At 37.5% G+C, this 18884-nt stretch overlaps 1 protein-coding gene across 5 annotated transcripts in view; it reads right to left on the reverse strand.

The window, feature by feature from the left end:
* Window positions 1-18051, reverse strand: part of dnmt3ab (DNA (cytosine-5-)-methyltransferase 3 alpha b) — a 62647-nt gene extending 44596 nt beyond the window's left edge. For 3 of the 5 annotated variants that reach the window (XM_079833313.1, XM_079833317.1, XM_079833315.1), the window contains exons 1-4: window positions 17904-18035; window positions 16006-16097; window positions 11373-11477; window positions 1887-2226 (exon numbers count right to left, since the gene is read on the reverse strand). In XM_079833313.1, coding sequence (XP_079689439.1) covers window positions 1887-2226; window positions 11373-11477; window positions 16006-16083 — 523 coding nt within the window. In that variant the 5' untranslated portion in view covers window positions 16084-16097; window positions 17904-18035. Of the gene's footprint in view, window positions 1-1886; window positions 2227-11372; window positions 11478-16005; window positions 16098-16760; window positions 16795-17903 lie in introns of all 5 variants that reach the window. The other 2 variants (XM_079833314.1, XM_079833316.1) reach the window with 2 other exon arrangements.
* Window positions 18052-18884: the final 833 nt, after the last annotated feature.

The raw sequence follows: 18884 nt of genomic DNA on the forward strand, positions 1-18884 counted from the left end.
AATGGAGTGCCTAGACTTTATTGCATTTTACATAGGCCTACAAGTTGGCGTCTATCATCATAAAGTGGGTTAAAGGAGACTGATGTAGGATCAGTGTGTAAGTGCCCTGGGCATTGTGCCATTCACCTGGCATGGTCCCCTCTGAGAGAGTGGCCACAACAGAGACCTGCTGTCTCTCTGTGCACTGCACCCAATCAAGGCAGGCTGCCAGGATGGAGACGGCTCTGTCAACCCAGCCTTCACTTTACTGCTCTCATCAAGGTCAATGCCTGACCCCAAAGTATGGAAGAGAGAGAGAGAGAGAGAGAGAGAGAGAGAGAGAGAGAGAGAGAGAGAGAGAGAGAGAGAGAGAGAGAGAGAGAGAGAGAGAGAGAGAGAGAGAGAGAGAGAGAGAGAGAGAGAGAAAGAGGTCTGATAATTGTCAGCTCCATCACACTGGAGCACACTGATATGCAGGAGTATCTCTGCACCACTGAAGAACCTGCAGTACCACGGCAAAAAAAATACACATTTTAGCTGTGCGCTTGTGAATTGTAATATGATGAAAAAATGGAGGAAAAAAAAGATATGGTGCAATAATATACCGACTAATACTAATAGTCAACACAATTTTCTATTGTGTTTTCTTATGTGACAGCACACAAATCAAAATACAGCACAATTCAATCCACAAAAAAATCACTTGATTTGTGCAATTTTTGTAAAAGAATCAGTCAAATTTGTAGCTACATTTTGTATTTATTTTAAAGGGCTATATGTTAGAATTTTCATGTATTCATCACTTTTTTGATGTTCATTGTTTGAACAGCTTGTAAAAAACAAACTTCCCTGAGTTCCTAGGTTGTTTATGAAAGATTGTAGACTGATTTTTATGTGAAGGACTGGCAACATTTATGCCAATAACATCAAAAGGATGTGACGTTCACGCACTCTCGAGACCCTCTCTTCCATTCTATTACACATTAAATGAATGCTTAAAGTTTAGGTTAATGCCAAAAGAGCCATTCTGTACTGTAATGTCAATGTGTCATGCAAAGAAAAGCCACATAGCCAGATCTATATAGTCTATAGTCAAATATACTTTATAATCAAACTACTTTCTTATTATATACCATCCTCATCTGTCTACAGTCCACTTGATGGCCACCAGTGTCGCTAATACGAAGGGTACTTCTGAATACTACATATAGAACTTATTATTTTAAGTTACCGGGGTGAGTGAAGTTCTAGATGTTCTGAGTGCGTTCTGTACTGCTTATGTTTTGATATTAAAACAACATTTCAATAAATAAAATAAAACAAAGCGAATATAGTGAAACTGAAATTGGTGTGATTACTGACTGGTTGCTCATATGACTAAAAAAGTGTTAAATGCAAAGATAAACGTTCAGAACAAACTTGTGGTGGTAAATGGTATTTTAAAAAATCCAAAACAAAATAAGTGGAGCAATTCCAAGAGGGTCCATGATGCAACATCGGTGTTTGGGCCCTAAATATGCTGGAAAACAAGGATATGTGGCTGGGGTAGTTGGTGCCCTCATTGTAAAATCCCAAAATCCTATGCTGCTGGAGAGAGACTCTTGCCAAATCGCTTCTGTACACAGTGTGGGAGGCTGGTGGCTTTTGTGTGCAAATGTAATTTTTGGGAGCGTAATTACCCTGATTTGCATATTAATGCACTAATTTAACAATAATTATTTGTCCATCAAGTCAATGGCACCTGCAAAGCCTCCAAAACCATTTTACAATCCTACTTGTTTTGTGACAAAATATAGCTTTTTTTTTTTCTTCATTATGATGACAAGTTCTTGGCCTTGGGCCCACAAGTGGCTCAGTAAGCAGACAGCTGTGAAACATGATGCTAAGGAGGGTTGAGCATAACTCACATTTAGTCGGCCGCTCCAGTTTCCGTCTCCCTCGTTTCTTGCGAGGCAAAGTTGGCAGTGTCTCCTCTTCGTACTTCTCGGAGTCCTGGCTGGCAACAAATCCGTTCTCCAGGGATGGGCTCAGGCTTGAATCAGAGGAGGACTCAGCCCGACAGCCCGACTGGCGTGGGAGTCCGTTTTCCGCAGCATTCTTGTCCAGCGTGGGGTGGCGACCTTCACACGATTTGTTCTCATGCCTCTCAACATCTCCATTCTGAGACTGCAAAGATGACTGGAGCTCCACCCCTTTGTGCTGCTTAGCCACGCCCACCAGCTGATTCATTGGCCCATAACACTCCACCTGCAGCAGAAAATTACATAATCGGATTGGACTGTCATGCATCGCTAACCTATTATTAAGCAGAAGCTCTGATAAACAATAGCAGCTCCCTACGGTACAATGGATTCAATATTTTAATTATATTTGCCCTCTAGCACACAGCCAGCCAAATTTACCAAAAGCAATCCTCTTTTCATGATTATAGCTTCATTACTGTATCAAAGTCCACATGCAAAAACAAGCTCAATAACCAGAACCCATAATAGTGGCATATATTTGTTTTTTCCATGAAAATATAAGTTGCTTAAACACTTTCATATAAAGACTATATTATACTAATATATTATATATGTACCAGAAGGAGAAAATAAATCAACTGTATTTCAATATTTTTGATTAAAGTACCATTTTTTTCATGTGTATTTTTAACTGCACAAAGTCAAATAGTCAGATGTTATTCAGCAACCACTCTGGCATATCAAGAAACTAGTAATTAATTTGGCTTGAGCTGATTCATTAAAAGCATCATTTGTTTATGAATCAAACTACACTGTTTGCTTTGTATGTGTATTTTTGCATGCAGCCTGTGAAGACGATGCATTTGGAAGGTGTGTTACTGTCGGGATGTGCACATGACATATAAGAGCTGTTGGCTCATCTCAATTAATTCCTTGTCAATCCTGTGCTATCCTGTAAATAAAGGCAAAAAGGCCAAAAATAAAATAAAACACTTTGAAATGGTTATGAATCACAGAATACAAATTAAAGAGTAAGACCCAATTTGCAGTAAAAAGTCAAATCTTTCATTTGCAGTCTAGACATCTGCTCTAAATAAGGCCATTTCCGATGTCCTTGCCTTGACATCTAAACTATCTATCTGAACCATCTAATCTAATCTGAAACAAAGACGACGCGGAAGCTCTCTTCCTACACATTAAGTGTAATGGGAGTACAATGTTTCTATGCATCTGTCTACAAAGAAACAGAAAACAGGACAATAACAATCTAGTTCATCTATTACTGCAGCAAAGGCATGGAGAGCAGAGATTTAAAGCTTCATAAACAACACAATTATCATAAAAGCGGCTCATAAAATGCCAGATTTTAGGTCCTCGGAAGTCTTTGCTTTGTGTGTCTTCATGAGAGGAAATTATGTCTGATTCATGAGTGATTCATCATTGTTTTGAGTCAGATCTTTTCAATTAATCAGATTATCAATTTCATAAAACCGACCTGTAATATTTTCAGTTTATCTTTTAATTTTTGTGTTAGTCTTTTTGATATGTGCTTTTGTCATTTTTTATATTTCTACTTTATCTCATTTAAGTTTAAATAAGTTTAGTTTTAGTTTTACTTTAAAGCTACACTGTGTAACTTTTTTAGTCTATTCTTAGCTAAAAACACTTAGTTCTTTCAAAAATATATGTGCTCATTAATGTATATTTACTTCTTTCAAGTAATAAAGTATTCTCGTAAGTTTATAATATGCCATTGAAAATACATAAGGTAATGGGATCTAACGGTGGTCGCCATGTTGCCCCTCCATCTTGAAAGTACATTAGCCAAAGAGGGACATACCCGTAAATTCAAGCTTCGCCATTCGCGTTTTAACCGGTTTTAACACTGTGCGCGTCAACTTGTTCAGACTTGTCTGGTGCATGCGCAGAGAGTTTTCATCTCAGCAGCTCCAGTAACAGAGTTATACGGAGTTTTCCTGGCTTGTTTATTCCTCAAAAGTCTGTTTTTCCTTGTGTGGTATTTCTGTGCGTTAATAACTCCGTAAGTAATAATAGTTATTGTCATTGTGGATGTGTTTTAGAGTGTGTCATCATGTAATTCAGTTGATGTCACATCAGAAGTATTTTTGTGTCAACATAGGGTACAATAGCGTAATGCTCACCTATTTGAATAGTCATTCAGTTATTAACAATGTTTATTCGTTTATAGAAAATATTTGCTTGTAATGTATGTTGATGGAAATATGTATCAGGTCTGATCGGCATATTAACACTTGTTATACAGAGCTAAACCTGCGCACACACTTTTGTAATCCGACACCGCTTGTTAGCAGCAGCAGCGGCAGCTCCGCTCCTTTTAATGCAGCTGCATTTAGCGCCTATATATGGTACAATAAGCTCTGGTTTACGGTTACATTATACAAATGTAACTTATAAGTAGAGTTATACAGTTCTTAACTGTGTATATTCTGTCATGTCATTATCATGTATATTTACCATCCTAATTTGTTCTCTCACAGAAACCACATTTATGTACATATCCATGCAAACCTGTTTATGCCTTGCAATTGGATGACTGAATAAACATTACTATCATCAAAGTTCACTCTGGATTAGCTGCAGTTCTTTCTAGCCGAATAATTAGGCCAGTTGAGTTCCAACCATCCCACTGCGCACAGAATATCCCACAGGCACCGTGTCGAATGTGGACGAGGTCGAACTGGAAGCCATATTAATCTTGGACTAAATCGGCCACCGTAGGAGTTAAAACGAAATCGGAATTGAACAGAACAGAAACTAAAATTCACTGGATGGTCATATACAAGTTCACCACTAGATGGGGGAAAATATCACACAGTGTAGCTTTAAAATAACAATAACACTCATAATTCACTCACAGAGAAAAATGGTGTCAAATTGTACCTTTAGTGGTAAAACAGCTTGTCACTGAGGCAGTACCCTTAAAAGGACATATTGTAACTTTTTAACCACAAAAAGGTTCATAGTAGTACCTTAAAGCATGGGCGCCGGAACCATTGTATATGGGTGGGACAAGACCCACCCACTTTTTAAGACCAATGATATTGGACCCACTCACTTTTACTGTCTCTAATTCAGCGCATGTCTGTTTACCTAACCCTAACCGATAAACACTTTATTATTAAACACACATTAGATGCTTTATTTCCACTTTTCTAATATTTTCTTCATTTTTATTGAAAATGCCTTTCCGATCTGATATGTGATGGGAAAAGGGAGTACAGCGAGTTCAGCAAAAGGCAGATTCGAACCTTGAGTTGATTTGCGTCAAAACTTACTGCCATGCATCTTACCCCTACACTATTGACACTACGATTTAGTGTCTTCCGTAATTTTGTCTGGCCCAACCAGATGTTTAGTAAACAAGGCAGGATATTTGTACTTAATGTAAATGGTATATACTCCAGTAAAATTGTTCTGGAGGAGGACCCACCCACATTTTTTTTGCTTCCGACGCCCATACCTTATGGTACATATTTGTACACTAAACTACTAATATGCACCTTTTAGGAGTAGAAAAGGTACAAAGATGTCCTTTTAAAGGGATAGTTCACCCAAAAATGAAAATTGTGTCATCACTTACTCACCCTCAAGTTGTTCCAAATCTGTAGGAGTTTCTTTGTTCTGCTGAACACAAAAGAAGATATTTTGAAGAATATTTGTAACCAAGCAGATAGAGCAACCATCGACTACCATAGTAGGGAAAAAAATACTATGGTAGTCAATGGTTGCTCTCTCTGCTTTGTTACAAACATTCTTCAAAATATCTTCTTTTGTGTTCAGCAGAACAAAGAAACTCATACAGGTTTGGAACAACTTGAGGGTGACTAAATGATGACACAATTTTCCTTTTTGGGTGAACTATCCCTTTAAAGGTACTGCCCCAGTGACAAGCTGTTGTACCCTGGCTGTTTTTGAGACCTTTTTTCTCTGTGTGCACAAACTGGCTCATTTGTTGACTCAATGATCTGGTCATAACAGTTAAAGCTCACTAGAGGGACAGATTTTAAGTGAGTAATGAGTAACTCACATAAAGCTATCGTATAACTTCAAAAGACTTGGAATAAAGCACAAAATTAATTTGAAAATTTTCATGGTGCCATTTTGAAACGTTAAAGCTTCATTCAGAATTCACTTTAATTGCACTGAAAAGTACAACCAGCACATTCGTAAAAAGTCTGCTTTGTATTTGGCAGAAAAAAAGTTTTTGTTATATGATAAAAACTCCATAATTCACATATTTTTTCTGTTTACTTGGGTCGGTGACATTACAGTGTCATTTTGTGCGCATCCCAGACATATTTCTCATATAAACTAATGTTTAAAAGTTTGGTGTTTTTTTATGCTTTTGAAGGAAGTCTATTATGCTAACCAAGGCTTCACTTATTTGATCAAAAATACTGTAAAAACAGTAATATTGTGAAATTAAAATGACTTTTTTTCTATTTTAATATATTTTGAAATGTGGTTTAATCCTGTAATAGTCTTCAGTGTCACATAATCCTTTAGAAATCATTCTAATTAGTGCTCAAGAAACATTTCTTATTAGTATGTTGAAAACAGTTGTGCTGCGTAATATTTTTGTGGAAACCATGAAACATTTAAGGATTCTTCTAAGAATAGAAACTTAAAAAGAACAGCATTTATTTTATAATAGAAATCTTTGGTAACATTATAAATGTATTTACTGTCTCTTTAGATCAATTTAATGCATCGTTGCAGAATAGAATTATTAATTTCTTCTTTTTTTTAAAAAAACAACCTTACTGACCCTAAGCTTTAAAACGGTAGTGTATGGATAGATAAAAATGCTGTCAAGTCACCTTAAATTCACAAAGGCCATGTGCTGTATGTCTATATATACTGTACAGCAGGCCATTAATCTATAACCTCGACATATATCACTCATCGGCTGCAACCACCTGCTTAGCATGTGCGCGGGAAGCCAGATTGACACGAAAGGCTGGCGATACAGAGACAAACAGACTGGGAGCCCGTGGAGAGCTGAACCGCCAATCTGACGGTGGCATTTCTTTTTAGCGGAACAGCTGCCGCTTTGCCTCACTGCCTCGGATGTCAAAATCATTCTAATTAAAGAGAGATCGAACAGTGATCTGACACAACACAACCGTTACTCTACCCTAGTGAAAGGAAAGACACAATCTCCCGAAACAGCTGCTGGATTGTTGGATCTTGTGTTCGTTCTCAATCAGGAGTGGCTGTGTCACTGTCTTGTGTCATGTGAATGATGACAGAAGAATTAAAAACAGTCAAGTTGTTCAACATCATACCTTTGATGTTCTAACTTGTCGTAGCAAGACTCTGGGTGACTTTAGAAAACTTCACTAACAGCAGGGTTACAGTGGCGTGCCGCCCACAAATGCTGGATTCGGAGTTTCTACTTTCTTACTGTATATTCTTTCCGCTTGCTTCATTTTTCATTGGACATTACAGAGGGGAGGGGGTATGGGAGGAATGTTATCCATGCGTCTGAGAGGAGTCGGTTGGTGTTGTAAGGAAAAACATTTTTAAGACCCCCGAAGTCTCTTTAAAAAGAAAACAGGGGTGTCTGAAGTACATATAATGTATTAATGAAACACAAATTATGGCTCATTGATAAAAGTCCATTTGCGTCACTATTACTATTACCCACAGTTAGATTTAAATGAGAGAGTAAATACAACAGACATGAATGATACCTCAAATCTTGAGGCTCACATTATTTTTTAAGTGACTTATGGACTAATTTGTGGATTTATGATTCTTGCCTGATGGAAACGGGGGAAAAATTCCATAGCCATTTAGGGAGGGACCTGAATCATTCTAGAGACCAAAATATCATCAAGAGGCCCTTGGGATAAAAAGCAGGGCTCCAGACAAAAAACAGTCAGTGAGAAACAAATCTGTCTGAGATATTCTTTCATGAAATGTTATGTATTGTAATGTGTTAATGTTTGCACTCTAGCAACCATAACTGAATGGGAAAGATAATGCACAATAAAAGGATGAGCTAAATATGGTTTCAAAATATATTATGTGATATATTTTAATGTTTTTTTAGAATACTATTATTAACTGACCAAAAAATATGTTGTGAATACAGTACGTATCTTTAATTACACATTGTAATATGAACAACCAGTCAGTAGACTGATGTATGTAGGTAAACCTTAAAAACCTGAAGAATACAGTTTGGTTTCAGGTTCATTTAATTCAAATCCGTCATAAATTAAAAATGGCTGTTTTGTTATCTTTTTTACTGACTCATTAAAAAAGAGATGATGTCTAACAAACCGCATATGGACACACACATCTTCTTTTAGGTTCCACAGAAGAAAGTCAGTTGTGCGTGTTTGGAATGACTAGAGCCTTAGTAAATTAAGACATTTTTGGGTGAACTGTCCCTTTAAGAACACCATAGCAACACCTTAGCAACCACTCAGAATACCCTAGCAACCACACAGCAAAATCCTACCTCCCCAAGCATTGCGGTTGCACGTTTTGCATGGGAAACTTACATTGTCTAAATCAAAAATCTAGCCCTTATGTCCAATTGAACACAGAAATGCCCGGAAAACCGTCAAACAATGGCGCTGGATGCAGTCCAGTGATCCAAAAAATGTGGTATGCTTTGATATTAGCACCTTCCTTATGTGACCTAGAAACAATCCCCCTCATGTGTATCTGCTGAGCAGAAGTTTGGAACTACGGATGGGGTAGCATGGGGGGGGGGGGGTGTTTTGTAAGTCAGACTTCCGTGTCTAAAAATAGAACTGTGGAAAACAATGCTATTATTGTTCAAGATTTTTTTTTAAATCTGTTTTTCAAGTTCTGATCATCACTCTTGATACGTCACTTAGAGCCTCGTCTTCCTCCGGTGGCTTCACAATTCCAAGGCATTTCAGCAAGGTAGTCAAACATAGAGTGCAAACAAAGTTCCACCCATCAGCAGTGAGCACCTCTATGAGATGACTCAAACATTATACTATCTGTCTTCACATGGCTTACATTTCACAGAGTAAGACATCACTCTCCTTGCAGGACCGCAATTATCTGTTGAAGGAACGGGATAGGAGGATAATACAATCACAAAGTCCTCAGGGGAAGGCAGGAAAGGATGTGGGGCAACTGTACATCCACATGCCCTGACATGCCCTCACTGGATTAATTATGCAAGAGCGCGGATTATTTTCAAAAACAGGAATACTGGCTCCGGAGAAGCTGGGAGTGGGGGTGGGGGGCATTTACCTAGGGACTGCAACTTAAAAAAAGAACTGACTTACGCCCCGCATTCAATCCACAAATTTCACAATGTCCGGGACAAAGGTTTCATGACTTCTCCTTAAGGCCCAATGAGTAGGCTAAACTGTAGAGGACCTAAGTGAGGTCTCATTCCCAATTGGTTCCTCCCCTAATGACGGCCCTGAGTGGTCTGTCAGGAAGGTGCAAAACAAGCAAAAGCACAAACATTTAGGTCCGCAATACACTAGTGATGCACCGATCATGATTTTACATGGCCGATTCCGATACCGTTTTTTTTTTTTTTTCTCAAGAAAACTGGCCGATTCCGATACCGATTTCCGATTTTAAAAAAATATATAATTTTACACAATAAAATAACAAAAGATATACATGTGTATACATGATCGAATCATGATTCGGATCGCGTGTCAAACCGCCAAACTGCTGAAATTTGGCGATCCAAACTGCTGATTCGACTCACTGATTCATAACGCTTCGAAGCTTCATGATGCCTTGTTTTGAAATCGTCATCACTATATAAGTCGTTATTTAGGGTTTTTTGGCGCACAAAAACTATTCTCGCCGATTCATAAAGTTATTGTAGAACCACTGTAGTGAGATGGACTTTGTAACGACGTCTTTAGTACCTTTTAAGGGTCTTGAGAGTGAACCGTGCATTGTGCCAATGGAGGCCTTTCAGAGCCATTAGATTTCAACTAAAATATCTTCATTTGTGTTCCGAAGATGAACGGAGGTCTTACGGGTGTCGAACGACATGAGGGTAAGTAATTAATGACAGAATTTTCATTTTTGGGTGAACTAACCCTTTAAGGTTTTTGATTAAAATATTCCAGGATTTTTCTCCATATAATGAACTTCAATGGGCTCCAAACGGTTCAAGATCCAATTGACAGTTTCAGTACAGCTTCAAAGGGCTTTAAATGATACCAAACGATGAATAAGGGTCTTATCTAGCGAAACGATCAGTTTCTGCGAGAAACCGAGCAGTATTTATGCTATTATTTTACCTCTTATCAGACGAACGTGATCATCTCTGAGCTCCGCCATAACTTCCACTAAGTGAGGTCAAAATACGAGTGTGGTCATAACACAGACTCACTGCATTCGGCGTTGTCTTGCGGCTGTCAGAGCAGAAACAAAAGCTGATGCTCTCTGTGCTTTCCCGTCGTCTCTGGGCGTGTTCATTATTATTCGTTTATTTTGTCCATTAGATCGAAAGTTGTGGAAAAACCCATTCATTTACCTGCCCATAGACCCTCCCCTCAAAGAAATCAGGACAGAAGTGGTTGAAAGGGGGCAAAAAAGAGACGGATTAAAATACCAGGTAAATGGGTATGTCTCCCTTGTCCAATTGTGATCCAATCGACCAAATTGCATCTTAAGAGCCTAAAATAACCGTAAAGGTGAAAGTTCACCTTAAGAATGCATCGATGAGTTTGAAATTTGCAAACAGAAAGAAAAAGGGCAATCTATATTGTAATATTTCTTTATATGATGCATAGACTTTATACAAGCCGCGAAAAGACAAACATATTACTGGAAAATGCGCAATAAGCAATCGTCCAGCCTAAGGTGAAGTTAGAATGATTTGGGACAAATTCTATGTGACTTTCTCACACCATGCTCGTGAGCCGCAAGAGCTGTCACACCGCAGAAGTGCAGAAGTGTCACCACTGACACTGCCAGAAATTAGTTTGAGGCTGTCATCGCACAGATCATTCATTAACAGTCTACTCTAAGGCGATCAAAATCTTTTGCCTTCTGACAACAGAAATCATTTATGATCACAGAAATTAGTCTCAGACAGCAAAATCATGGCTAAAATGGTTTTTAGTGCATTGCTATGTGGTTGTAATGCCCAAGTGAAGAGCGATATTTTGATCCCTAGATTTGGCTCTATAGACTATAGGATTCTTTGTCTGTTCGGTTGTCCGCCAGGTGCAAATCGCATGTTTGATCAATTTCAAACAATCTGTCTGGTGTCAATACCCGCAATCACATGTTTGACTGTTCTCCACTGTTAAGACTAGCGCCTGGTGGATAAACAGAAATAAACCGAATCCCAGGGGAAGTTGGTTGTTTTGTGGTTTGGTTGAGTGTTGAGAGCTCAGTCTCTAGGATACTCACGGGGAGGTGCTTGCGCTTGCGGCCAGGCCGTCCAACCTTGCGGACAGGAGTACACAGCGAAGGCATCTCGTCAATAATCATGCTGTCCATTCTAGAGCTCTCATTCTAAACAGATAGAAATGCACATCATTAACATTACTGCTCAACCAAACCCTTTACCGGCTCAAAATCAAACTCTCTGGCATTAAGTTAGGTGTGACCAACCACCATCCAGGTTATGAATGATTATAAAGTGGATTTGAGACAGATATATTGTTCAGACTGAATAAGTGGCTGACGTTTGTCCATTTTTAAATTATTGGAAAACTTTCATTTTAATTTATAAAAATATATTTGTTTCATTCCAAAACTTTTCAGAATACACACACACAAAAAAACTACAAGCTATGTAAATTCCACAGATTTTTTTACACAGCATTCTGGTACCATTTTGGTCGAAATTGACTTTTTTATATATATATATCAGTAACAGTAATTATTGGATATTTTCACTGCTGTTCAAATGTTTCAAAAGTCCCTTAAGTTAAATTAGGCTGTAATTATATGATAAGAAATACAGTAATAGTCATTTTTATTATCAAAGTTGAAAATACTTGTGCTGCTATACAATCTTTGATGAGAAGAAAGTTCATACGAATTTGATTTGAAATAGAAATTTTGCATCCTTGCTAAATAAAAGTATATTTATATTTACTTACTGACCCGAAACTTTTGAACGGAATGCTTACATTTAGATTACCTTCGCATTCATCAACACCCGCTTAATTTTAATCTTTAAAAAAAACACTAATAATTCAATAACCCTTTAAATGTAATCTATATCTCAAAATGATTTTTTTATACTGTAAAGTATGTTGTAATGCCTACATTCACTTTAAAATAACTGATATTAGCGAAGTGGTTGAAAAGTGGGCAATTTATTTTTAATGTATTTAGCCATAATATGAAAATAATTATCAGCTTATCAGAATCGACCAGAATTTTAACATCACTTTATCCTCTTTGTATTCTTATCCTTTACACATCAAAATATGCCAGTACACACCAATCAGATTTTTAAATGTCATACTATATATCTTTTGTTTGCACAACAAGGTTATTTAGATAATGAGAAAAGTTCGCTTTTGAATGGCATCTTCTTTTTAGCCGAGATAAAGTGAGGGGTGTTACAGCCGTGGAGAGATTGCAAACTCTCTGGGCTCTCTCTTGACACAGTTACAAAGACATTCAGTGGTTCATTCTCTCCCCACATTCACTTTCTCTTTGTTTAACACAACCGTGTCTTCCCTCCTTAACAATAGCCACTCTTCATCCAGCCAAGCACCCTAGGGTGGACGGGAGAGAAAAGACGATCCTAATGTAGCTGCAGCTTCAGGACTGGGACTGAATGAAACCACCGGCTCTAAATCAGAATTCTAATGAGGATGCTGTCCCTGTCTGCCATGACTACTGAGATGTCCAGCATGGCCGAAAGATGGCGGGACTCACCGCTGGAATTTTTTATCATTAGTGCATTACGAAGCCGATATGAAGCTAAATAAGCAGAGTACGACTAGCATCTCAAGTTTCAAGATAAATATTAGACACAAATGGCTATAAATGTACAATTCAACTAAAATATTAAAATAACAGCGTCTTCGTGACATTTTAATTTGCTGTCAAATCGTTTAATTGCGATTAATCGCATCTAACATAAAAGTTTGTAATAGTATGTAATATATGTGTATGTACATATCACGATTAATTGATTTGACAGCACTTAATACTGTATATATTCTGTATATATACCGGTATAATGATTTTTTTATATATATATATATATATATACGTCTATTTCTTTTAAAATCATAGTTCTGGGTTTTCCTGTGAATGTCTTCCCACATATTTTATGACTAAGAAATCCTGCTAGCCTCACACAACATTCTCATTACAATATAAAAAATAAACTGTCAAAAGGTTTCAACAAACAAAAACAAAGGGTGAGCACGGAAATCAACATTGCCTTGTGTGAACTCAGTAACACCGTCTACATCTTTGCTCTATTTCTGTCAGCAGCCGGTTATTTAAGGCAAGCATTGTTGCCAAGCAACAGGACTACGAGCGTAGCGCGGGTCCATGGGTGCAGGGGCGGGGAAGAATGAATTCCCTGTAAGTCAGGCATACGGCAGCCTCTCCTACACAAGCCAACACCCACGTCACTAAACACTCGTACGAAACTGAGCAGACACTATCTCTCATAACAGTTCACTCGTGTTTACTAATTATGTTCACTGAAGCCTCTACACAGTCACCTGATAGCCCCGCGGTGGAAATTAATCATGTCACATTACAATGATATATTGAATGAAATATTGTGTATGATATTGATGGATTTGAGGAGAGAGTTAAAGGGATAGTTCACCCAAAAAAAATTATTCTGTGGGAGAAGATATGTTGATAAATGTGACCCTGGACCACAAAACCAGTGAAATGGGTAATTTTTTTGAAATTGAGATTTATACATCATCTATCTGAAAGCAGAATAAATTAGCATTCCGTTGATGTATGGTTGTTAGGACATGACAATATTTGGCCGATATACAACTATTTGGAAATCTGGAATCTGAGGGTGCAAAAAAATCTAAATATTGAGAAAATCTTTAAAGTTGTCAGAATTAAGTCCTTAGCAATGCATATTACTACTAATATTTTTTTTAAATATATATTTACGGTAAGAAATTTACAAAATATCTTCATGGAACATGATCTTTACTTGAAGGGATAGTTCACCCAAAAATGAAAATTGTGTCATCATTTACTCACCCTCAAGTTGTTCCAAACCTGTGTGAGTTTCTTTGTTCTGCTGAACACAAAAGAAGATATTTAGAAGAATGTTTGTAATAAAGCAGAGAGAGCAACCATTGACTACCATAGTATTTTTTTCCCCTACTATGGTAGTCAATGGTTGCTCTATCTGCTTGGTTACAATCATTCTTGTTCAGCAGAACAAAGAAACTCATACAGATTTGGAACAACTTGAGGGTGAGTAAATGATGACAGAATTTTCAATATTGGGTGAATTATCTCTTTAATAATATCCTAATGATTTTTGGCATAAAAGAAAAATTGATAATATTGACCCATACAATGTATTGTTGGCTATTGCCACAAATATACCCGTGCGACTTATGACTGATTTTGTGGTCCAGGGTCACAAATGTCCATACAATGGAATTGGCCCCACAACTCTTTGTTGTATTCTTCAAAATTAAATTTTTTTTTAAAAACTCACATAAAGGTTTTCATTTTTAAGTGAACATGAACCGTCAAAAATGGAAACATAAAATGAGAAATAATCAGAGAAATATAAGCGTCTTCTGAAAAACAAAATCCATCTTGTATAAAGTGACACATTCCACATTTGCAATTTCTCACTGGGGGTTTTACCTGTGACTTCATCAACAGAGGCGTAGAAAACATTATAAAATGGGATGTCACCACAACTTTCAAAAATGTGCAACTTTGCCTTGTTCCTCTATTTGGACAATAATAATTATACTTTAAGAGATTTGTTTTGGTTGGCCGCAGTAAGAAGGAAACAAATTATAGTTGGCCGCGTAAAAACAGCAGCTTTAAGACTAAGCTGTAGCAGCTGCCAAACCGGCTTCATCGGCAGTCAAATTTAACAAATGAACGAACGCACAAACTGTAAGAAGTTCAGCTAATCCACTGCGACTACTGGCCGAATGTTATACTGCGTTCACGCTATGACCTAATTACCATAATTACTAGATGACAAAGTGGACATTCTACTCAGAGCTGTTCACATCCTCGAAATGATGCGTTTCTATAGCAACACTGGACAAAACAACAAGTAAAAGACGTTATGCAAATACTTTACTAATAATCTTGTTTATTTAGCATGACATTAGATATTATTCAGCTGAATTAAACTGTATTGTATGTATTTTGTTTGTTTCAGATTATTCTTGCATTATTAAGACATTAACAATCTATTATAAGAATTATTAAACAGAAGTATTATGAAATAACGGTTTAACAACATTTTACTGCTGAAGCCCCCACTATTTTGACTGTTTGCGAATGATGTTGCAGCGGTCAGGTGGTACAAGTCAGAAGTAGTGCTGTCAAATCGATTAATCACGATTTATTGCATCTAACATAAATATATATATATATATATATATTTATGTGTGTGTGTGTGAGTATATATATATATAACTTTTATGTTAATTAATTGTTAATTAATTATGTTATTAAAATTGATTTGACAGCAATAGTTGGAAGCTGTCAGAAAATGAATTAATTCCAACACGTATTGAACAGAATTTTATGCCACTTAAATAATTTTAATGAATATTAATTAGGCGACATAAGGATTGTATACTGCATGAAGAGTTATAACGTGACAACTTTTTAAATCATTCCAATGAATTAGAAGGTTTTGGTTTCATTGTCGTTTTCTCTTTAAAGCTAAGATCATTAACAAAATTCTAGTTCTTGCAACGCATATGCAAAGTTAGGTTTTAAAAAACCTTGACACTTCAAGTGACAGATGTGGTAACTAGCCTTATTTGAGTCAGTCCACAGCAGGCCGATCATAAAAATGTCCAAGGACTCATTAACCTCTTACCGTTTGATTTCCGTTCGTGTCACAGTTGAAGTCGGAGCTCTTGAATACAGTGGAGGTGGTGACTGTGTTGGACGGCATCTCCAAATGAGCGACTGTTGAATACAATGCAAAAGTCAGGAAAAAAGGTCAAAACAAAAAGAAAATAAAGATGAAAAAATGATGATCCTTCTTTAGGATCACCTGTGAAAAGGAACACCATAATCAGAAGAAACAGCACTCAAATATAAAATTTGAAATAAAAAAAAACACATTCAGAATATCAGATTTAATAAGATCATTGATTATGATATCCCTAGTTTCACAATAAAAAGTTGCTCTCAAATAAGTGAGATGAGGTGTTTTTAAATGTATATTGCCAAATAATAAATAAGACATTATTAATAAGAGAATGAGAAATCAACCTTAAGTAAACTGATTTCTTCAGTCCAATACACCAGAAAATGACGTATTGTTGAGTTGTCTCGCATTCAAAATGTATGCATTCTCCTACTGCTACACAAAAACCCTTCTCGGGGGTGAAATATGAACTCCTCGCTTTATGGTATTTCCTATTTTCTTCCTCAGAGCAGTTTTAAAGGCATATGTACATTATATTCTTCACTGCCATGTATGCGTGCTTCAACGAGCTTTCTGTGCAAGTAGGACACCAAAGTCCCATGAAATTTGATTTAGAGGTCAATAAATTAGGCGAATCTATCGTTAAAGGAATAGTTCACCAAAAATGTAAAACTCTGTCTTCTGAATTCTTTACTTACTGTAATGTCGTTCCAAACTTGTATAAAATCCTTTCTTCCAGAGGAAAACAAAAGAAGATTTATCAGAATGCCCATGTTGCTCTTTTCCAAACAATGAAAGTAAATAGTGACCAGTGGCGGTGAAGCTCCAAAAATAACAAGAGGCATCATACAAGTCATTCATATGGCTCGTACACTATATTCCAAGTGTTCTGAAGTCATTTGATGACTTTCTTTGTGAAACAGACCAAAATCTAAGTTGTTGACACTCAAATCTCATTTATGTGACAAGAAGCTTGTTTGACATCAACGATGCCAAACAACATTGGATTTCATATTTCATGCATATACGTACGAATGAGATTTGAAAGTTAGACAGTTTGTTCTTTATACAAATCTATATAGCTTCAGAAAACTTGAAATATAGAGTATTCACTGCATGACAAGACTGAGTTTAAATGGCAGTATTTAAATTTTGGGGTGAACTATTCCTTCAATCACACTGTAAACCATACAGTAGTTTCTACAGTACTAACAATAACTGTAACCGGTGTTTTGGCGTAAACTCTGGTCTCCAGAGTAAAATAATACACAGGCAATGTCTAAAGCCATTAATATTCTATAACTGGTAAAATGTGTCACAGGTACCCAATCAAAAGGTGTTAATTGATCACGTGTTTGTCATAGCCTTAAAATGCATAAAAAAACTCTTTCAATCATCCGCCTGCTCGGATTATTCGGCGTTTATAAATGACAGTAATTTCCAACAGGCCACGGCGGTTTAAAAATGAGACCCTCTCAAAACCTACCTAGACAGCACTTTGGGGCATCTTAAGCGTGTCTTTTGCAATTTTTTGGGCATCATAAGCGCGTACGGAACAAAATGATGGCCAAAATGCTGTCTAGGTAGGAAGCTCTTTAGGTTTTGAAACAACCATTGTTTCAAATCGAGCGGATTGACGAGGCGCTGCAAATGAACGCTCGTCAAGTTCAAGCTCATATCGCGTTGCATTAATCTCACATCTGTAGGACCAGGCAAAACCACTGGCCACATCGAGCCGCCCCCCCTCCGTGTCGCCCCAAAAAAACGGCTAGCTCCACGGCGGAGACTTATTTCGATGGCGGCTTTTGTGTTTTAGACAAGCGGATCGCAGTGTTAATTACCCGCTTCGCCAAGTTCCAGGCCTGACCCCTTTTTGTTTTCGCTGACTGCCGGATCCTCCTTCTGCTTCGCTCTCCCCGTCCTCCACCACCTCCCCAGCCGGCCAGCTCTCCTCCAGATGCTCCGTTCACACTGACTGCAGAGGCCAGCGCTCCGACAGCAGCTCCGCGCGGGTCCTAGAGACCGTTGTCTTTGGTATGATGTACTACAGTCATGTACAATAAAAATTCTCCCTACCTACTTTCTAAATATTATAGATCTTATTGTGAACGATTCGTCCATGTGTATATGTTTTAATCTAAATGTCATTCATGGATCTACCAGTGAAAACAACAGACTTCTCTCTGGTGACTTATGCAGGACATCTCCAATCAATTGCTAAACACCATTTTCAATAATCCTTTGCTCTCTGATGTAGCCTACAGTAGCCTACTTTCGTTTCATTGTGACTTTAAGACCTTACACAGCAGCAGAATACAGTTGTCAGTTTTGTTTTAGAGTGCTAAAATAAATTTCACCCTTCGCCGCAAGTTTGATTGACAGGTGATCTGACCAATCACATTGCCGAATTTACCGTTTTGTCCGACAAAGCAGTCAGGAGAGTTAATTTAGTAGATTAAAGGGTTAGTTCACCCAAAAATGAAAATTCGTTACAAAGTCCATCTCACCACAGTGACTCTACAATCATTTTACGATGCGACGACAATAGTTTTTGTGCACAAAAAAAAATCAAAATAACACCTTTATCCAACTTGTTATTGCCTTCCGTGTGTGCCTCCACGACGCATGCGCGAAAATAAGACGTAGCGCCAGGGTTCGGGAATCCATGAAATGCCCACTTTAGTCCCATTTTGAGAACTACGCCGAGACCTAAAGCACCATCAGTGTAGAATCCAACAGCTTAGACACGCGCGTCTTCCTCTGCTTGTCAACAAATCGCTTCTGGGTCATGTGTCCGAACGCCGGATCTGCGTCATATTTTC

Source organism: Gobio gobio, assembly GCF_949357685.1.
Source record: "Gobio gobio genome assembly, chromosome: 13".
NCBI classification, from domain to species: domain Eukaryota; kingdom Metazoa; phylum Chordata; class Actinopteri; order Cypriniformes; family Gobionidae; genus Gobio; species Gobio gobio.